Below are 18,072 nucleotides of genomic sequence, written 5' to 3'. Positions count from 1 at the left end.
ATGATGATCTAGAGACAATGACATGATGATCTAGAGACAATGACATGATGATCTAGAGACAATGACTTGATGATCTAGAGACAATGACTTGATGATCTAGAGACAATGACATGATGATCTAGATACAATAACTTGATGATCTAGAGACAATGACTTGATGATCTAGAGACAATGACATGATGATCTAGAGACAATGACATGATGATCTAGAGACAATGACATGATGATCTAGAGACAATGACTTGATGATCTAGAGACAATGACATGTTGATCTAGAGACAATGACATGATGATCTAGAGACAATGACTTGATGATCTAGAGGCAATGACATGATGATCTAGATGCAATGACTTGATGATCTAGTGACAATGACTTAATGATCTAGAGACAATGACTTGATGATCTAGAGACAATGACTTGATGATCTAGAGACACTGACTTGATGATCTAGAGACAATGACTTGATGATCTAGAGACAATGACATGATGATCTAGAGACAATGACATGATGATCTAGAGACAATGACTTGATGATCTAGAGACAATGACATGATGATCTAGAGACAATGACATGATGATCTAGAGACAATGACTTGATGATCTAGAGGCAATGACATGATGATCTAGATGCAATGACTTGATGATCTAGTGACAATGACTTAATGATCTAGAGACAATGACTTGATGATCTAGAGACAATGACTTGATGATCTAGAGACAATGACTTGATGATCTAGAGACAATGACTTGATGATCTAGAGACAATGACTTGATGATCTAGAGACAATGACTTGATGATCTAGAGACAATGACTTGATGATCTAGAGATAATGACATGATGATCTAGAGACAATGACTTGATGATCTAGAGACAATGACTTGATGATCTAGAGACAATGACTTGATGATCTAGAGACAATGACATGATGATCTAGAGACAATGACTTGATGATCTAGAGACAATGACATGATGATCTAGAGACAATGACTTGATGATCTAGAGACAATGACATGATGATCTACAGACAATGACATGATGATCTAGTGACAATGACTTGATGATCTAGAGACAATGACATGATGATCTAGTGACAATGACTTGATGATCTAGATACAATGACTTGATGATCTAGAGACAATGACTTGATGATCTAGTGACAATGACTTGATGATCTAGAGACAATGACATGATGATCTAGAGACAATGACATGATGATCTAGAGACAATGACTTGATGATCTAGAGACAATGACTTGATGATCTAGAGACAATGACATGATGATCTAGAGACAATTACTTGATGATCTAGAGACAATGACTTGATGATCTAGAGACAATGACTTGATGATCTAGAGACAATGACTTGATGATCTAGAGACAATGACTTGATGATCTAGAGACAATGACATGATGATCTAGAGACTATGACATGATGATATAGAGACAATGACATGATGATCTAGAGACAATGACTTGATGATCTAGAGACAATGACTTGATGATCTAGAGACAATGACTTGATGATCTAGAGACAATGACTTGATGATCTAGAGACAATGACTTGATGATCTAGAGACAATGACATGATGATCTAGAGACTATGACATGATGATCTAGAGACAATGACGTGATGATCTAGAGACAATGACTTGATGATCTAGAGACATTTCATTTTGCTTGTTGGCAGTAGGAGACCTTTATCAAACAAATAGTATGAACCTAAATGACTCGGTAAGGAAGAAATCTTGGCACAGTGGCAAAGAATAAAGTAGCTTAGGATATGAGTCATTGATTTAACCTTGTAAGTATCTGATTCTCATTGTTAATACCACATTAGACAATTGACAATATTGCACTAGTTGTCATTCAGTCACAGATAATTTCCTTATGAACATGTTCTTTCTTAAGTTTTGTGCTTGTTTAAAGTCAACTATTCTACACACACTGATTGTGAAACCACCTGTGACTCATACTTTCAGTGTTTACTGTGTGACAAAAACATATTTCAAAAGGTCACATAGACATATTTAATGCTTACATAGGTACCATATTTTAACTATTTGAAAGCCTCTGGCCTTACAGGCAATTACATATTTATATTGTTTCATTTTCTTATGAGTCACTGATTTTTGTTTTGTTGAGTGATGGAAAAAAACACTGAACAAAAATTGTTGTTTTTAATTATAACCACTCGCAGTTTTCTTTAGGATTTTCAATTATGGTGGCCAGAACGTTTTCTTCTGTAAATGGATTTAAGTAAGGGTGCCAGTTCATCTTACGTCAAATACCTAATTTCAGTTTGTTCCCCACCCACTGTAAAAAATACAAAAAGAAAACTTTCTGTTTAAAATCTTATTGTCTGAACCATTGAACCATACTTGTTAATAACTGGAAATGAAATCAGTTAATTAGGCAGTATTAAAATAGAAGATCAGCAGATGTAGTTTTCAACTGATTTGAGTAAAGTAAGGATTTGTATGGCTGTTGTATACGTAGTAGCTGAAGTAGTGAAGACATATGTTGTGCACGATTAGCAGTCATTAAAGTGGAGGCAATTTTGTAAATTGGAGACGAGATATATTTTTAAACGGTTACATATGGTGTCTACTCAAATTTCATTTGTAAAACAGTGCTATTGTGTTGTTTTGGAACAATATTCTGACAAATAATGACAGATTGTTACGGGGTATTTTAATTTTATAATATGATTTTTCTTCATAGTTTTTAAAAGAGAAGGGTCTAGTGCATTTTTAGAATAGGTGCATGGTTAATTCTGAAGGGGTCCGGTAATTTTGGAGAAAAACAATGCTGAAAATATTTGATTACTAATGAGAAGAATGTTTTTATTTTTGTTTTCCAATATAATGTTATCATACATTCTGAAGGTATCAATGTAGATTTTTAAATCTATGGTATATTTTGATATTGGGAATTATTTATTTAGTACTCTTATGAAGCAATAAACAGATGAGAAATAATGTCAATGTTAGCAATAACAGTAGTACACACGAGCCATACATACATCCTCTACCAAGCCACAGTATTAAATGTTTAAACTTTATTTTTTTGTCATTTCAACAAAATATATTTTTTTGTTTTTGTATTTAGCATTTATGTTTGCCAATGACATTTTTTGTACTGTAAGTTCATTTGATTTAATAAGAACAATAATGCCATGTGTTAAGTGGAGATGTTATCATAAAATGAACTGATTTGCACAGGTAATCTCTAAATCTGGGCAGGTATATGCAGCCCTCAGATTAGGTCGAAAATTGTCAGATAAAGTTCATTTAAAGTACACAGTGTGACAGAAATTAATGTTAGCTCTTCAACTCTAAATGGCCATAAATAACAATTTTGTCAAAGAATAAACTCTGAGGTGTCACCTGTATGCATACTAAAATGCTGGTTTTACAGTGTCAGAACTGGGATTACTAGAAATATTATGAACACAAAATGAGTGTGACAGAAAAGTAATGTGATAGTCATGAAATAATATTAACGAATTGGCTTATGTATTTTAATTTAGATATGTAACAAAATATAACAAGAAAATTGGGAAAGCTTAATTTTTGTTTGTTTAATTAACAAAACAAACACTGGTGAAACTATATGAATTAAAAAACTAATCAACATTCAGAATGTTTTGTAAAGTTGAAATCCAACCTTGTTTCATTCCGTTTCAGCAGACTCCAAATTGTTTTTTATTAACTGATATACAATGACAAATATTTTAAGAGACGTTTTCTTTTAACAAAAGACTGGTGATGGAATTATATAAAGATGTCCAAGTTTGTGTTTTATTACCAGAAAAAAATTGGACATGCCTCAGAAAAACAATTTTGTCATAGCCATCTTTGATTATGGTTTTTATTATTCAATGAATGCCTATATAATCGACTTTTGACATCACCTCATTTATCTTTAAAAAGCTACATACATTTTTATTCTCTTCAGTTAACTTTCTCCAGATTGGAAGAATTATGAAAGAGCACTTAATGTTATCACTAAGTTCTGTCACATTTCTTGTTAATAGCACTGTTGTTTACAACATGATGGGCAAAAGTTCAAGCCCATTTTACCCATGCCGGTTTTCAGTTAAATTGTGTCACATCCAATCATGTAATTTACAATTAATATTTTGTTATTGTGAATTGTTGTTTTATCACTTAGAATTATTATGAACTTTATTGCATCAAAGCCTTAGGCTGTTCGAGACCCTCTGGAGTCCATATCCTGGGAAAAACCAGTACTTGATGTCTTTGGAAAGTGCTTAAGTGCTTAAGAACTCTCCCTAAGAGGGGATTGAACCAGGGATCTCATTGTCACAAATCAGAAACATGGCAGACAACAGAATATTCCACAAAACATCTATTGTTGTTGTTCTATCAAACATTATACTCACTAAAGTGAACCCATTAGAATAATTTTGTTAAACATATGGATTGCTTGATGACAGCTTCCTGTGTAATTCCTTTCTTCAAAGAAGATCTTTGTTTGAAAAGTGCTTTTCCCCCTGTAAGAATTATGTGGAAGGGTATTGACCTGAGAGTGTAGATAAAGCTGTTGAAAATTGACTCCTTGTTATGAGAAGTCAAATGCTTTGATACATGGGTATGAGTTCTGTGTCCTATTGGGCAATCACCTTCAGAGTGTAACTATTGAGAAAAAAATGAATTTTTACCACCCTTTTATCTACCTACATGTAGCAATATGTCTGACAAACAGACTAACATCCCTGAATTTAATTAGTTGTAACATGACTGGTCTGTCATGTAATTAAATTTATATTAGTTCTTGGACAATATCAAATGCAGACCATGAAATAAACTGTGAAGAAAAGGCATTCGCTATCTTTGATCTCATTGATATAATTTTGATCTTTCATCAACACCAACCTCAATCAAGGCCATATATCTTTTTGTAAAGATAGTTCTTGTTTAATCAAAACTAACAATATCGAAAGTCATATATTATTTAAAAAGGACAATAACTTCCCAAAAAAAATTCTGGTTAACTCCCTGCAAAAAGTCTAATACAATTGCATGATAGATCTAAAACTTCATTATAAAGTTCATTACTATGAATTGTTCATTACTATGAATTGTTCATTACTATGAATTGTTCATTACTATGAATTGTTCATTTCTATGAATTGTTCATTACTATGAATTAGGTAGATACATAGTCTGCCTATGGTAATATATTTCTGTATTGATATTTTTTAATTTAATTTTTTTCTGGACAAATTCCACAAGCAAGAGATAGGAGGATGTTGTGTGGTTTGCTACATGCTGTTCCATTTGCCTTGGCACCGTGACAATTATTCTTCAAGTCACTCTCCACCCTCCCTAGATACATATCTGTAAATTGCATTAAGATCAAATTGAAATCTTATAAACATATGTTGAGAAATTGAATATGAGAGCTCGTTATCAATTGTAACAGGCAGGATACAAATCTTAAATAATTGGTAAGTTTAATGTCTGACAGAACTTCTTAACAAAGATAAACATACAAGGTATAAGGGAAAAAAATAAATATATATAATGGCATCAATTTTGGAGTTTAACAGGTAGAGAGGTGTGCTGCTGATATTAAGCTCCATAATTTATTTTAAAAGGTCACCTGAGCAGGAGCTACTCATGTGAGTTATTGTAATCATTCTGTGTCCAGCATTCGTCATCGTACTTAGGTTGCATTAACATTTAGCTCTCTATCACCCTAGAGGCCACATTTCTCATCCAATCTTGATGAAACTTACTCACAATGTTTTTCTTGACAATATCTAGGCAGAGTTTTAATCTTTATTGCGCATGTCCAAAAACAAGGTCCCCAGGTGAAATCATAGATAAAGCTGTTATCAATGTAGAGGCCACATTAACTACTCAATCTAGATGAAAGTGGTTCCTATGTTTATCTTCAAAAAAGAAAGGCTGAGTTCTAATCTGGGTCATGTGTGTCCAAAACTAGGTGACCAGGAAATGTTTTACATGTTGGTTTTCCTAGAACTCTTCAGGTGAGCTCTTCAGTGCCATCATGGCCCTCGTACTGCTAAGATTTGTTATTTGTGTTTGGCGTCAGTAACGGACAGAAATGGACTTCAGACTTGGTTGAAGCTACTACTTGTTTGTTAACTGGGGCATGATCAAACACAAATAACAAATCTTAGAAGTACGAAGGCCATGATGGCACTGAAGAGCTCACCTGAAGAGTTCTAGGAAAACCAACAGTTAAAACATTCCCTGGTCACCTAGTTTTGGACACACATGACCCAGATTAGAACTCAGCCTTTCTTTTTTGGCCATTCTCACTTTGCTCCTGAGAGGGAAAGGGTTAATTAAGAAATAATCGACGGATAACCGTTGGTTATTGCGGTAATAACCAACGGTATGGAGTACCGATGTGTAGGAATTAACCATCAGTAGTTTTCCTTCTTTGCATATAGAAAACAAGTCACGTGCCATGGTAGAATAGAACATATTTGATGTATCACATTAACATTCATTAATCATTCAAATGTTCAAATTGCTGATATCTCATTTTGCTGTTTGTGCCAATTTGCAGCTTTGTCTGATAAGATTTGGCAATTGATCTTTTTCTGATTATTAACAAAATTGTGTTAATAAAAGGTAAAGTATTTTTGAATGTTATTTGTGTGCGTCATTGCTAATATTATAACTGTTTTGCCAATTTATCTTATCTAGTCTAGGAGTAATCAGTCTTGTTATGTATGGACCTTTGCCATACAATCTTTAAATATCTCTTGAATATCGATGGCTACTTATTTTGAATATAATGCACTGGGTTTAGCTTGTTAATGAAGTTTGATTTGTTTGATTTTTTTACAGAAAAAAGTAAATAAAGTAAAATAAATATATAAATGAAGAAATGGTAAAGAAGGAAATAAAATTATGTTCAGAAACTTTTTAGTGTGTGTCAAATACAAGTTCTTTGAATGAAATAGTACAGACACTGTGTACTAAAACAATCACCACTCGCCGCGGTGTTCATCTCACTGTATTTGCTTACCAATATGAACCCCCCGACGGGTGTTCAGATCAAATGTCGCTGGGGCCATTTACCATGAGTCAAACACCGCAAATCACCGCGGACACATAATATCTACCGCGGTGTTCATCGTGTTCGCTATAAATAAAGTAATTGAACATAAAGGTATTGTTTAAATACTGTGGCTAATAAACCCAATCGTATCTATAACTGTATACATGCCGCTTTTTAGCTCACGTGAGCACAACGTGCTCATCGTGAGCTATTGTGATCGCCTTTTGTCCGTCGTGTGTCAGTAGTCAACAAATTGCCTTGTGAACATGCTAGAGGCCACATTTATCGTCCGATCTTCATGAAACTTGGTCAGAACATTTGTCCCAATGATACCTCGACCGAGTTCGAAACTGGGTTATGCTGGGTCAAAAACTAGGTCACTAGGTCAAAAAAAGAAAAACCTTGTGACCACTGTAGAAGTCACATTTGATGCCCAATCTTCATGTAACTTTGTGGAAATGTTTGTCTTAATGATATGTTGGTTGAGTTTAAAAATGGTTTCGGTCCATTGAAAAACATGCCTGCCAGGGGGCGGGGCAGTATTCCTTATATGGCTATAGAGAAACCTTCTGAACACTCTAGAAGTCACAATTTTTGCCCAATCATCATGAAACTTGGTCAAATTATTGGTTCCATTGATATCTCGGACGAGTTCGAAAATGGTCCAGATCGGTGAAAAAACATGGCCGCCAGGGGGCGGGGCAGTTTTCTCTATATGTATATAGTGAAAATATGTATATAGTAAAAACATGTGAACACTCTAGAAGTCACATTTTTGGTCCAATCTTCATGACATTTGGTCAGAACATTTGTTTCCTGGATACGAAGATTGAGTTCAAAAATGGTTCGGATCAGTAAAAAAACATGGCCGCCAGGGGGGGGGTCTTTTTCCTTATATTTATAAAGTAAAAAAGCTTGTGAACACTCTAGAAGTCATATTTTTTGCCTAATCATCATGAAATTTGGTCAAAACATTGGTTATGTGGATATCTCGTGAGTTTGAAAATAGTCGTGAACATTTGAAAAACATGGCCGCCAGGGGGTGGGGCAGTGTTCTCTATATGTTACTGTATATTTATATAGTGAAAACATGTGAACAGTCTATAAGAAACATTTTTTGCCGAAGCTATATGAAATTTGGTCAGAACATTTGTTTGCTTGATACGACGGTTGAGTTTAAAAATTGTTCGGATCGGTAAAAAAAACATGGCCGCCGGGAGGGGGTCTTTTTCCTTATCTTTGAATAGTAAAAAAGCTTGTGAACACTCAAGAAGTCACATTTTTTTTGTCCAATCATCATGAAACTTGGTCCAAACATTGGTTTTATGGATATCTTGTTATGATATCTAGGCCGAGTTCCTTTATGGTTGCGGTCTGTTGAAAAAAATGGCTTTAAATGGCTATATAGTGTAACCTTGTTTACACTCTACTATGACGTTATCGATGTACATGTTGAATGAAATTTATGCATATTATGATATTCATGATCTCCATGAAGTCATGTGAGTATTAATTCTGCCATTAAGATATACAGTTAAATTGCCAATTTTTTAAAAAAATTTTTTTTTTCCTTTCTGAAGATGATTATTATGTTTATGATTGGTTGGGGAGGAAGTGCAACAAACATATTTTTGCCATCTGAAAACCCTTTAAAAAATCTCAAAATTTAAGTAGTAATATTGATTTCACAGAAAATTACTTAGGGGAGAAACAATTGTATATAACAGTTTAGAGTCAGGCCCCACTTTCCTGTGCTGGCCACTTTTCACACATTTTGTTGCATGTAATTTAATGACCACAGACCAATGAAATAACCATTAGCCACAGCAGGTACCTCATTATCTCTGACAGTTGCTTGATGCCTTACCCCTTATTTACAGCCCTTTGCATTGAACAGCATGGAACAGCAATTGCTATACAGTGGTATCAATATAGAGATAAACACATAAATACATCTGTCTGGCATTTATTTCCGTATTTAATGTAAATTACAACATTGAAGCAAGCTCTTGAAATAGAAAAATTTAGTTCTTATATATTTCCAAGAAAGGTTTATACAATATATATAAATTTAATGGGCGTGATATTTCATATTTCTTAGCTTTAAGTACAGTGATGCCTGATTGAACCTACTCAATATGGCTATTATTTAACTTATTACTATCACAAAGCCTCAGTGTATATTATGAATATCAAGAAGAAAAAGTAAAGATATGTACATAAAAATGTCCTTTACAGCTTAGGCAACAACTGTTGTTAAAATTAAAATATATTGATCAATAAAAAAAAGATTGAAATATTCTCCAACTTTACTGTTAAACATTTATTGACAAAAAACTATCGTGTTTACATATACACATATCATATCACAGATATACTTTGTTCAAGAATTAAAGAGATAGAGAAAATGTACTTAAAACCAACTATTTGCGATACTTGTGATATTAAATGCAGCTTATATTTGAGAATAGATTTCACAATTAAAATGCATTTTAGTTTTGCATTGGTTGTAAATAAAGAGTAGAAGCGTAGAGGAATTGTTTACAAACAACACTAACAAATGAGAACAATTAACAACAATTAACTCTTAAATGAAGTATGAAATTTCATTTTAAATCATATATACAGATTGATATACAAAAGTCATGTAGGCTTACATGGATGATATGTGAAATACAGTATTATGTGAAAGTCAGAAATACCATAATTCTAATTAATTTTATATACAGATGTCATGTATAATATGTGAAATGCAGTATTACTTGAAAATCAGAGTATCATTGTTCTAAATAACTTTGAATGCAAAAACAGTGAAAACGTATTTTAATAATAGAGCACACTAAGTCTGTACTACCGCCTGTCTGCTCAGCATTCGTCCTCTTTTGAAGATTTTACACTAAAAAATCGAACTATAAAGCGCAAGTTAAGTATGTACGCAAGTTAAGTATGTACGCGCGTCTGTATGAAGTACTTTTATTATTTTGAACTCCACCTTCCCAGAATAGTTTAGTTCCTTTGGGTCTCAGGTGAGCGCCTTAGGGCCCATGGCCCTCTTGTTTAAAGTTCACATTTATCCGATAATCCAATATAATTACAACATCACATATCACGGAAAAATAATCTTAAACATTTATGACAATAAATATGTTTAAGAATTTCATAGACACAAGATATGCCTACTGCACGCCATTTTTCAGAAGTGTAAAGAGCACAGTGCATTATGGGACACAGCTTTCATTGGACAAGCAAATTTATTTTTAGATTGAATGCAATACGATCATGTACAAAAAAAAGTTGAATTGGGTCGTACGCAGTATGTAAAAATCGCAGTATGTGCTTCCCGGGGACTTTCTGATAACGGGTAAAAATGAAAGTGAATATCAGTTAACTAACTGTTACACTGCGTTAGCATGTAAATAAATCGTCTGGATTATTTCATTTATTTTTCTTACACATACTGCTCTGATTATTATCCCCACGCTTTTTGAAAAGCGTGGGGATATTGTGGTTATCTCCGCCGTCTGTCTGTCTGTCTGTCCTGGCCACTATCTCCTCCTACACTATAAGCACTAGAACCTCGAAACTTACACACATGGTAGCTATGACCATACGTGCGACCCTGCACTATTCGGAATTTTGATCTGACCCCTAGGTCAAAAGTTATGGGGGTTTGGGTGGGGCCAGGTCAGAGTGTATGGTGCATTGGCCATAACTTTTGCAATATTGAAGATAGCATCTTGATATTTGGCATGCATGTGTATCTCATGGAGCTGCACATTTTGAGTGGCTAAAGGTTAAGGTCAAGGTCATCCTTCAAGGTCAAAGGTAAAAAAAACAAATCCAAGGGAAGTAATAAGCTTTAAAGGGAGGTAAGTAAATAACCTTCCAAATGATATAAAAAAATAAAATAAATCAAAGCGGTGCATAGAGTAACACAGTAGTGGCGCAGAGCTGTATTTAGTATTCAATTGTTTGTGTTAACTCATCTATGAAATGGTTTAGCTCATCCATCTAATGTTTATACAACGGATTATAAAATATTGGCGCAAAGGGACACCTGTATATGACAGAAGAGATAGAATGCAGTCAAGCATAAAAAGCATGAGAAACTAATGGAATAGAGCCTCAAGAATATATAATAGGGCTGAAACTTTCACTTTGTTCAATTACAATTTTAGACTCATTACTGAAAATCTGTCAGAAGCGGGAAAAGTGTGAGAAACAATTTAAAGCAAGATGGACTTTGAACAGGCACATCAAAGACAGACATGAAATTCAACATATTCATTGTTGTGTACAAGATTGTGATAGAAAATTTCTGAGACGCTACTATTTAGTCAAACATTTTACCTCAAAACATAACTTTGCATGGCTCCATTACCAGCCCTGGGGCGCCCCTGAGTCAAACATGCGGGGTGGGGATACGCGTCGGCCTCTGCAGCGCCATTTCTAGTTAATACATGTAGTAATACACTGACTCGCCAGTTTTTCACACCTTTATTGATATTACACAGCAGATTAACACCAATTAGCTGTCAAAGGTCGTTTAACCTCTAAGCGATTAAAATCGGTTAAAGGGACAGATAAAGCAATGAAGCTGTGATCGTCGCCATCTTTGTACCGACTTTAAGTACTGTTCGAACTTAAGTACCCATACATGTAATATCTACATGTAGTATATGATTTTCTTTTGTACATATACATTTAAAATGTGAATTACCCTCATAGACAGGTGTTTACGGTGGCTGCGCAGCATCGTGGTGATCACGAGTGTTCTCATTAACGAAAGCATGCAATCGCCGCGATTTCAGGTGTTCGCCCAACAATGCGGTCAGTAGCGTGTCCGTCCCCCGTGAAATGTCACCCATCGGGAAAAGTGAACAACGCGGACAGGCGTTTTTGTTTAAGTGCACGGTGTCTGTACTGTATCTTTCAAGAACCGACCTTTAAAGTGACTTTTATAAAATAGAGGGATCTTTCTGGACCAGCTTTGAACCAAAGACTCTAATTTCTTTTTCTAAGAAAAGTGCATTTTCCAATATAGTGTTCACCTTTGTTTTTGCGTTATATGGCCTGTACTTTTGTTGTTTAGCATTCATTTTGAGCCTGTAAACTCATTATTCATCTCACTATTGTCAATGACTAACTTGCCAAAAAAGAAGGAACATTTTATGAAACAGTATAAAATAAGGTATCATTGTGCACATTTTTCTTTAATCAACAACACAGTTTTTTCAGTCTTTTCAGTGTTAAATTTGAAAAATGAGAAACAAAAAAAGTTTATGATAGGTTGTTGTTGTTACAGTGGTCAGTCCACAAAGCAGGTAGTGGCTAAACTATAGTTGACATCTAGGGTCTATGGACTGATGTTTGATGTTGTAACAGTGGTCAGTCCACAAAGGAGGTAGTGGCTAAACTATAGTTGACATCTAGGGTCTATGGACTGATGTTTGTTGTTGTTGTAACAGTGGCCAGTCCACAAAGGAGGTAGTGGCTAAACTATAGTTGACATCTAGGGTCTATGGACTGATGTTTGTTGTTGTTGTAACAGTTGCCAGTCCACAAAGGAGGTAGTGGCTAAACTATAATTGACATCTAGGGTCTATGGACTGAAGTTTTTGTTTTTGCAGTGGTCAGTCAACGAAGGAGGTAGTGGCTTTGCTGCTAAAGAAGTTCCACATTCTCGACCATCCACGAAAGTTTGCCCTCTATGAGCAGGAACTGAGAAACAACAAAATTGGTGAGTACCACATGGGGTACAGCTGTGGGATGTAGGAGTGAGGAAATGAATTATAGGATATGTAGATACACTCATGAAATGCCATTGTTGTACATGAAGAATTATAAACTATAAATATTGTCAAGACAAACTTTTTGTCAAGTGGGGGTAACACATGTACATGCTTATTGTAAACTGTTTGCATATTTTATGGGTGGCTTGTTTGCTCCATTGTGGTTGTGCATCAGATAGGTTAAAACTAGAACAACATGCTTGTTAGCTCAAACATTATTATGGCATCAGTTGTATAAAGCACATGTTGTAACCATGTTGTTAACATTAATTACCAATATAAAAAACATTTATATACAAACAAGTCAGGTAAAATAAATTAACAAGAAAAGGAAGATTTCATGTTTTTGTATAAATTGTAGAAGTGTTCAATTTAAAGATTAGGGTTACAGAGTGGAAATACTGTGAATATGATATCTAGGGTTATGTTTGCCATATTTCAGCCCGTATCCGTCGTGTGAAGGACAGCGAGTCTCCACTGGCTATCTGCCTCAGTTGGGACCTGGAGAACGTGCACAACCACAGACTGGTGCTTCAGGAGAATGAGACCGGCGAAATAGATGTGAGTAGTGGGCACACACAGTCACATAGTGGGTACACACAGTCACAGAGTCTGAACCATTTCTCATTCAGAAGTGAAATAGGCAACCTGCATAGAACAAGAACAGCCTGCAGAGTAACTTGGCTGTTCAGGTGTTATGCTGTTTGCTGCTCATCAGTATCTTAGGGTTGGCAATAAAGTATTTAAAACTTTAATCTAGTTAGAAATGTCTTAGATTTAATTTGATTATCTAAGGGAATGTAAAGCGGTCCAAATATGCATCGGAGCGGGAATGGTTAAGGGTTAATCTTCATGCTCTTTCATTCAGTAAATACTAATATACTGTACTTCAGGAAATCATTCCTAAATAAAGCAAGCCTTGGGTTACAGTGACAAATAAGTTAAGAGGGTCTTAAATACAAAACACAAACATGGGAAAATACTTATACAATTCTTAGGGAGTTTGTCCTATATAATAAAATTGTGAATAAATGATTCATGAAGCAAGTGCTGTTCCCAGGGTCTAAACAATAGGTTAATTAAACTATGTAAAGAAGACTCAGGTGAGAAACCAACAAATACAGATTGTGCTTCTTACACTCATAGCATAATAAATAATAAAGATAATAATAACAACAAAAATAATGATAGCATAGTCATATTTTACAGAACCTGTTAATCTTTATGTCACAATAATTTGTATTTAGAATTATATTATTTATTAAATTGTGCTTGAACTCTAAAAATCCAGCACTCATGACATTGAAATATCCTTTATTAAAAAAAGGTCACATTGGAACTTTTACATCATCTATGACTCAAACCTTCCACAATTTCATTTGATGCTCTGCTGTCATTTTCTTATGAACTTAATGCCTGTTTCAAATACCAAATCTAAAGTTCAGTGTATAGAGAACATTTCAGTAAAGCTTTCCTATCATACCAGCATTTCATGTTGTTTGCTTTACTTGCAGACTTAATTAAATTAGTAACAAATGTGAAATGCCAAACTCTTAATTACAGCATATTCTTTGAGCTCTGGGTGCTGTGCCAAATTAAACAGATACAATCTAAATAAACCATGGCTAGGTTTGTTTTGTGTTGTTTGAAGTTCAGATTTGCTGCATTGAGAGAAATGTAAAAATGGATTGGGTATATTTAATATAAGGGAGACAATTAACTCTTTTTGTCTGATAGGAATTTGTATTAGATCCCCTTAACCATTTACCACTTAGGAATATATTTTGACACATGTGTAGTCCTCTAGAAAGTAAAATTTAATTAAAGACCTTCTTACTATATTCAAGTTTTAAAGGTTTAATTTCCAACCCTAAGATACTGATGAGTGGCAAACAGCATAAAACCTTAACAGACTGCGAGTTACTCACAGGCTGTTCTGGTTTAATGCTGTTTGCACACAGCCATTTTCACTTTTCCTCTGAGTGGGAAAGGGTTAAAGCAGAACCAGCACAACAACAGATAACAGATAAACAACTGATAATAGGAACAATTGTAAACATGTGAGGATGTGTGTGAACAGCAGTACATTAACATCAACAGTCATAAGAGGTGACACATTGGACATGCATCTGGTCACAAGCAAAATATAAACATGTAATTTGTGTCATCAAATCTATACATCTAAAATCCTGATTTACAGCTTACAAATACATGTACCCAGTAGTTAGTCATTCAGATTTAAGGAGGTTTCCAAAAAGGGAAAGGGAATGATATTTGGCATTGGCAATAGGCACTTTTACCCATTTTTCAGACTTTTATTGAACTAACTATAATGAATACAAAGATTCACAGATGTTATGTGTGTGAAACAGTGGATTGTAACAACCTGTTTTGAAGTTGAGTTTGTCCTAAGTGAAGGGGTTTATGTCAGGGTTTGAACATTTGTGAAAAGACACCTAACAAACACCATCCAGAAAATGACTTATTTTATTCCATATGTTATGATTACTGGGAGTAATGTTTTGTTTTCCAATGCATGTTATAACTAGTTTGGCTAATGTCCATTGCCCTGCTTGCATGTATTCAAGTCTTTTTGCCTCAATATCTGTGAAAATCTTTCTGTAATCCAAACTTGATTAGAGACACTGTATCAGTAATATTATGGAAAGTGTCTCTAACCAAGCTTTGTCATACCAAGGATTTTCACAGGTGTTGATATAACAATCTGTGTGTATCTAGTGCTTGCCTCCATTTCAGACATAAACTCTGTCTACATGCTTTGACTTAATTTCTGTATGTTGTGGTTACCTTCATTTAAGTAGGACACTTTCACTGTACACTAAATCCACTACATGACTATGTTTCTATTCATGGTGTATACCTCAATTTCAGTGGGATGCATTTTGTGTATATTACATAGTATATGTGTTGTTAATATGTATCTATACCTAGTGTGTAATCTCCATTTCGGTGGGCTGCGTTCTGTATCCATATACTGTATCCATTCTATTACTACTGTATCCATTCTATGACTACTGTATCCATTCTATGACTACTGTATCCATTCTATGACTACTGTATCCATTCTATGACTATGATTCTAACATACTAGTATTAACCTTCCTTTCAGTGGGATGGGTTCTGAGTGCCAGAGCTGGGTAACTTCCTGCGTGTACTGTATCTCTATGTATTGGTTACCTATATTTCAGTGGGATGCATTCTGCGTTCCAGAGCTGGGTAACTTCCTGCGTGTACTGTATCTCTATGTATTGGTTACCTATATTTCAGTGGGATGCATTCTGTGTGCCAGAGCTGGGTAACTTCCTGCGTGTACTGTATCTCTATGTATTGGTTACCTATATTTCAGTGGGATGTGTTCTGTGTGCCAGAGCTGGGTAACTTCTTGCGTGTACTGTATCTCTATGTATTGGTTACCTATATTTCAGTGGGATGCGTTCTGTGTGCCAGAGAAGGGTTACTTCCTGCGTGTACTGTATCTCTATGTATTGGTTACCTATATTTCAGTGGGATGCATTCTGTGTGCCAGAGATGGGTTACTTCCTGCGTGTACTGTATCTCTATGTATTGGTTACCTATATTTCAGTGGGATGTGTCTGTGTGCCAGAGCTGGGTAACTTCCTGCGTGTACTGTATCTCTATGTATTGGTTACCTATATTTCAGTGGAATACATTCTGTGTGCCAGAGCTGGGTAACTTCCTGCGTGTACTGTATCTCTATGTATTGGTTACCTATATTTCAGTGGGATGCGTTCTGATTGCCAGAGCTGGGAAACTTCCTGCGTGTACTGTATCTATATGTATTGGTTACCTATATTTCAGTGGGATGCGATCTGCGTGCAAGAGCTGGGTAACTTCCTGTGTGTACTGTATCTCTATGTATTGGTTACCTATATTTCAATGGGATGCATTCTGTGTGCCAGAGCTGGGTAACTTCCTGCGTGTACTGTATCTCTATGTATTGGTTACCTTTATTTCAGTGGGATGAGTTCTGAGTGCCAGAGCTGGGTTACTTCCTGTGTGTACTGTATCTCTATGTATTGGTTACCTATATTTCAATGGGATGCATTCTGTGTGCCAGAGCTGGGTAACTTCCTGCGTGTACTGTATCTCTATGTATTGGTTACCTTTATTTCAGTGGGATGAGTTCTGAGTGCAGAGCTGGGTTACTTCCTGTGTGTACTGTATCTCTATGTATTGGTTTCCTATATTTCAGTGGGATGCATTCTGCGTGCCAGAGCTGGGTAACTTCCCTGCGTGTACTGTATCTCTATGTATTGGTTACCTATATTTCAGTGGGATGCGTTCTGTGTGCCAGAGCGGGGTTACTTCCTGTGTGTACTGTATCTCTATGTATTGGTTACCTATATTTCAGTGGGATGCGTTCTGTGTGCCAGAGCTGGGTAACTTCCTGCGTGTACTGTATCTCTATGTATTGGTAACCTATATTTCAGTGGGATGGGTTCTGTGTGCCAGAGCTGGGTAACTTTCTGCGTGTACTGTGTCTGTATGTATTGGTTACCTATATTTCAGTGGGATGCGTTCTGTGTGCCAGAGCGGGGTAACTTCCTGCGTGTACTGTATCTCTATGTATTGGTTACCTATATTTCAGTGGGATGCGTTTGCGTGCCAGAGCTGGGTAACTTCCTGCGTTGTACTGTATCTCTATGTATTGGTTATCTATATTTCAGTGGGATGCTTTCTGCGTGCCAGAGCTGGGTAACTTCCTGCGTGTACTGTATGTCTATGTATTGGTTACCTATATTTCAGTGGGATGCGTTCTGCGTGCCAGAGCTGGGTAACTTCCTGTGTGTACTGTATGTCTATGTAGTGGTTACCTATATTTCAGTGGGATGCGTTCTGAGTGCCAGAGCTGGGTAACTTCCTGCGTGTCCTGTATCTCTATGTATTGGTTACCTATATTTCAATGGGATGCGTTCTGCATGCCAGAGCTGGGTCACTTCCTCAAGTACTGAATCTCTATGTATTGGTTACCTATATTTCAGTGGGATGCGTTCTGTGTGCCAGAGCTGGGTAACTTCCTGTGTGTACTGTATTCTCTATGTATTGGTTATCTATATTCAGTGGGATGCATTCTGTGTGCCAGAGCTGGGTAACTTCCTGCGTGTGTTGGACCGGGAGGAGGAGGAATACCTGGCCCAGCTCAAGTACAAGTACAAGGTGATGAGGCGCTGA

At 35.8% G+C, this 18,072-nt stretch overlaps 1 protein-coding gene across 1 annotated transcript in view; it reads left to right on the top strand.

The window, feature by feature from the left end:
- Positions 1-18,072, top strand: part of LOC127872208 (ras association domain-containing protein 1-like) — a 65,726-nt gene extending 47,654 nt beyond the window's left edge. The window contains exons 6-8 of the mRNA XM_052415537.1: positions 12,697-12,806; positions 13,301-13,419; positions 17,962-18,072. Of these exons, the coding sequence (XP_052271497.1) occupies positions 12,697-12,806; positions 13,301-13,419; positions 17,962-18,072 (340 nt within the window). The remainder of the gene's footprint in view (positions 1-12,696; positions 12,807-13,300; positions 13,420-17,961) is intronic.

Source organism: Dreissena polymorpha, chromosome 3 (assembly GCF_020536995.1).
Source record: "Dreissena polymorpha isolate Duluth1 chromosome 3, UMN_Dpol_1.0, whole genome shotgun sequence".
Taxonomy (NCBI): domain Eukaryota; kingdom Metazoa; phylum Mollusca; class Bivalvia; order Myida; family Dreissenidae; genus Dreissena; species Dreissena polymorpha.
This window is presented reverse-complemented; position numbering and strand designations above follow the sequence as displayed.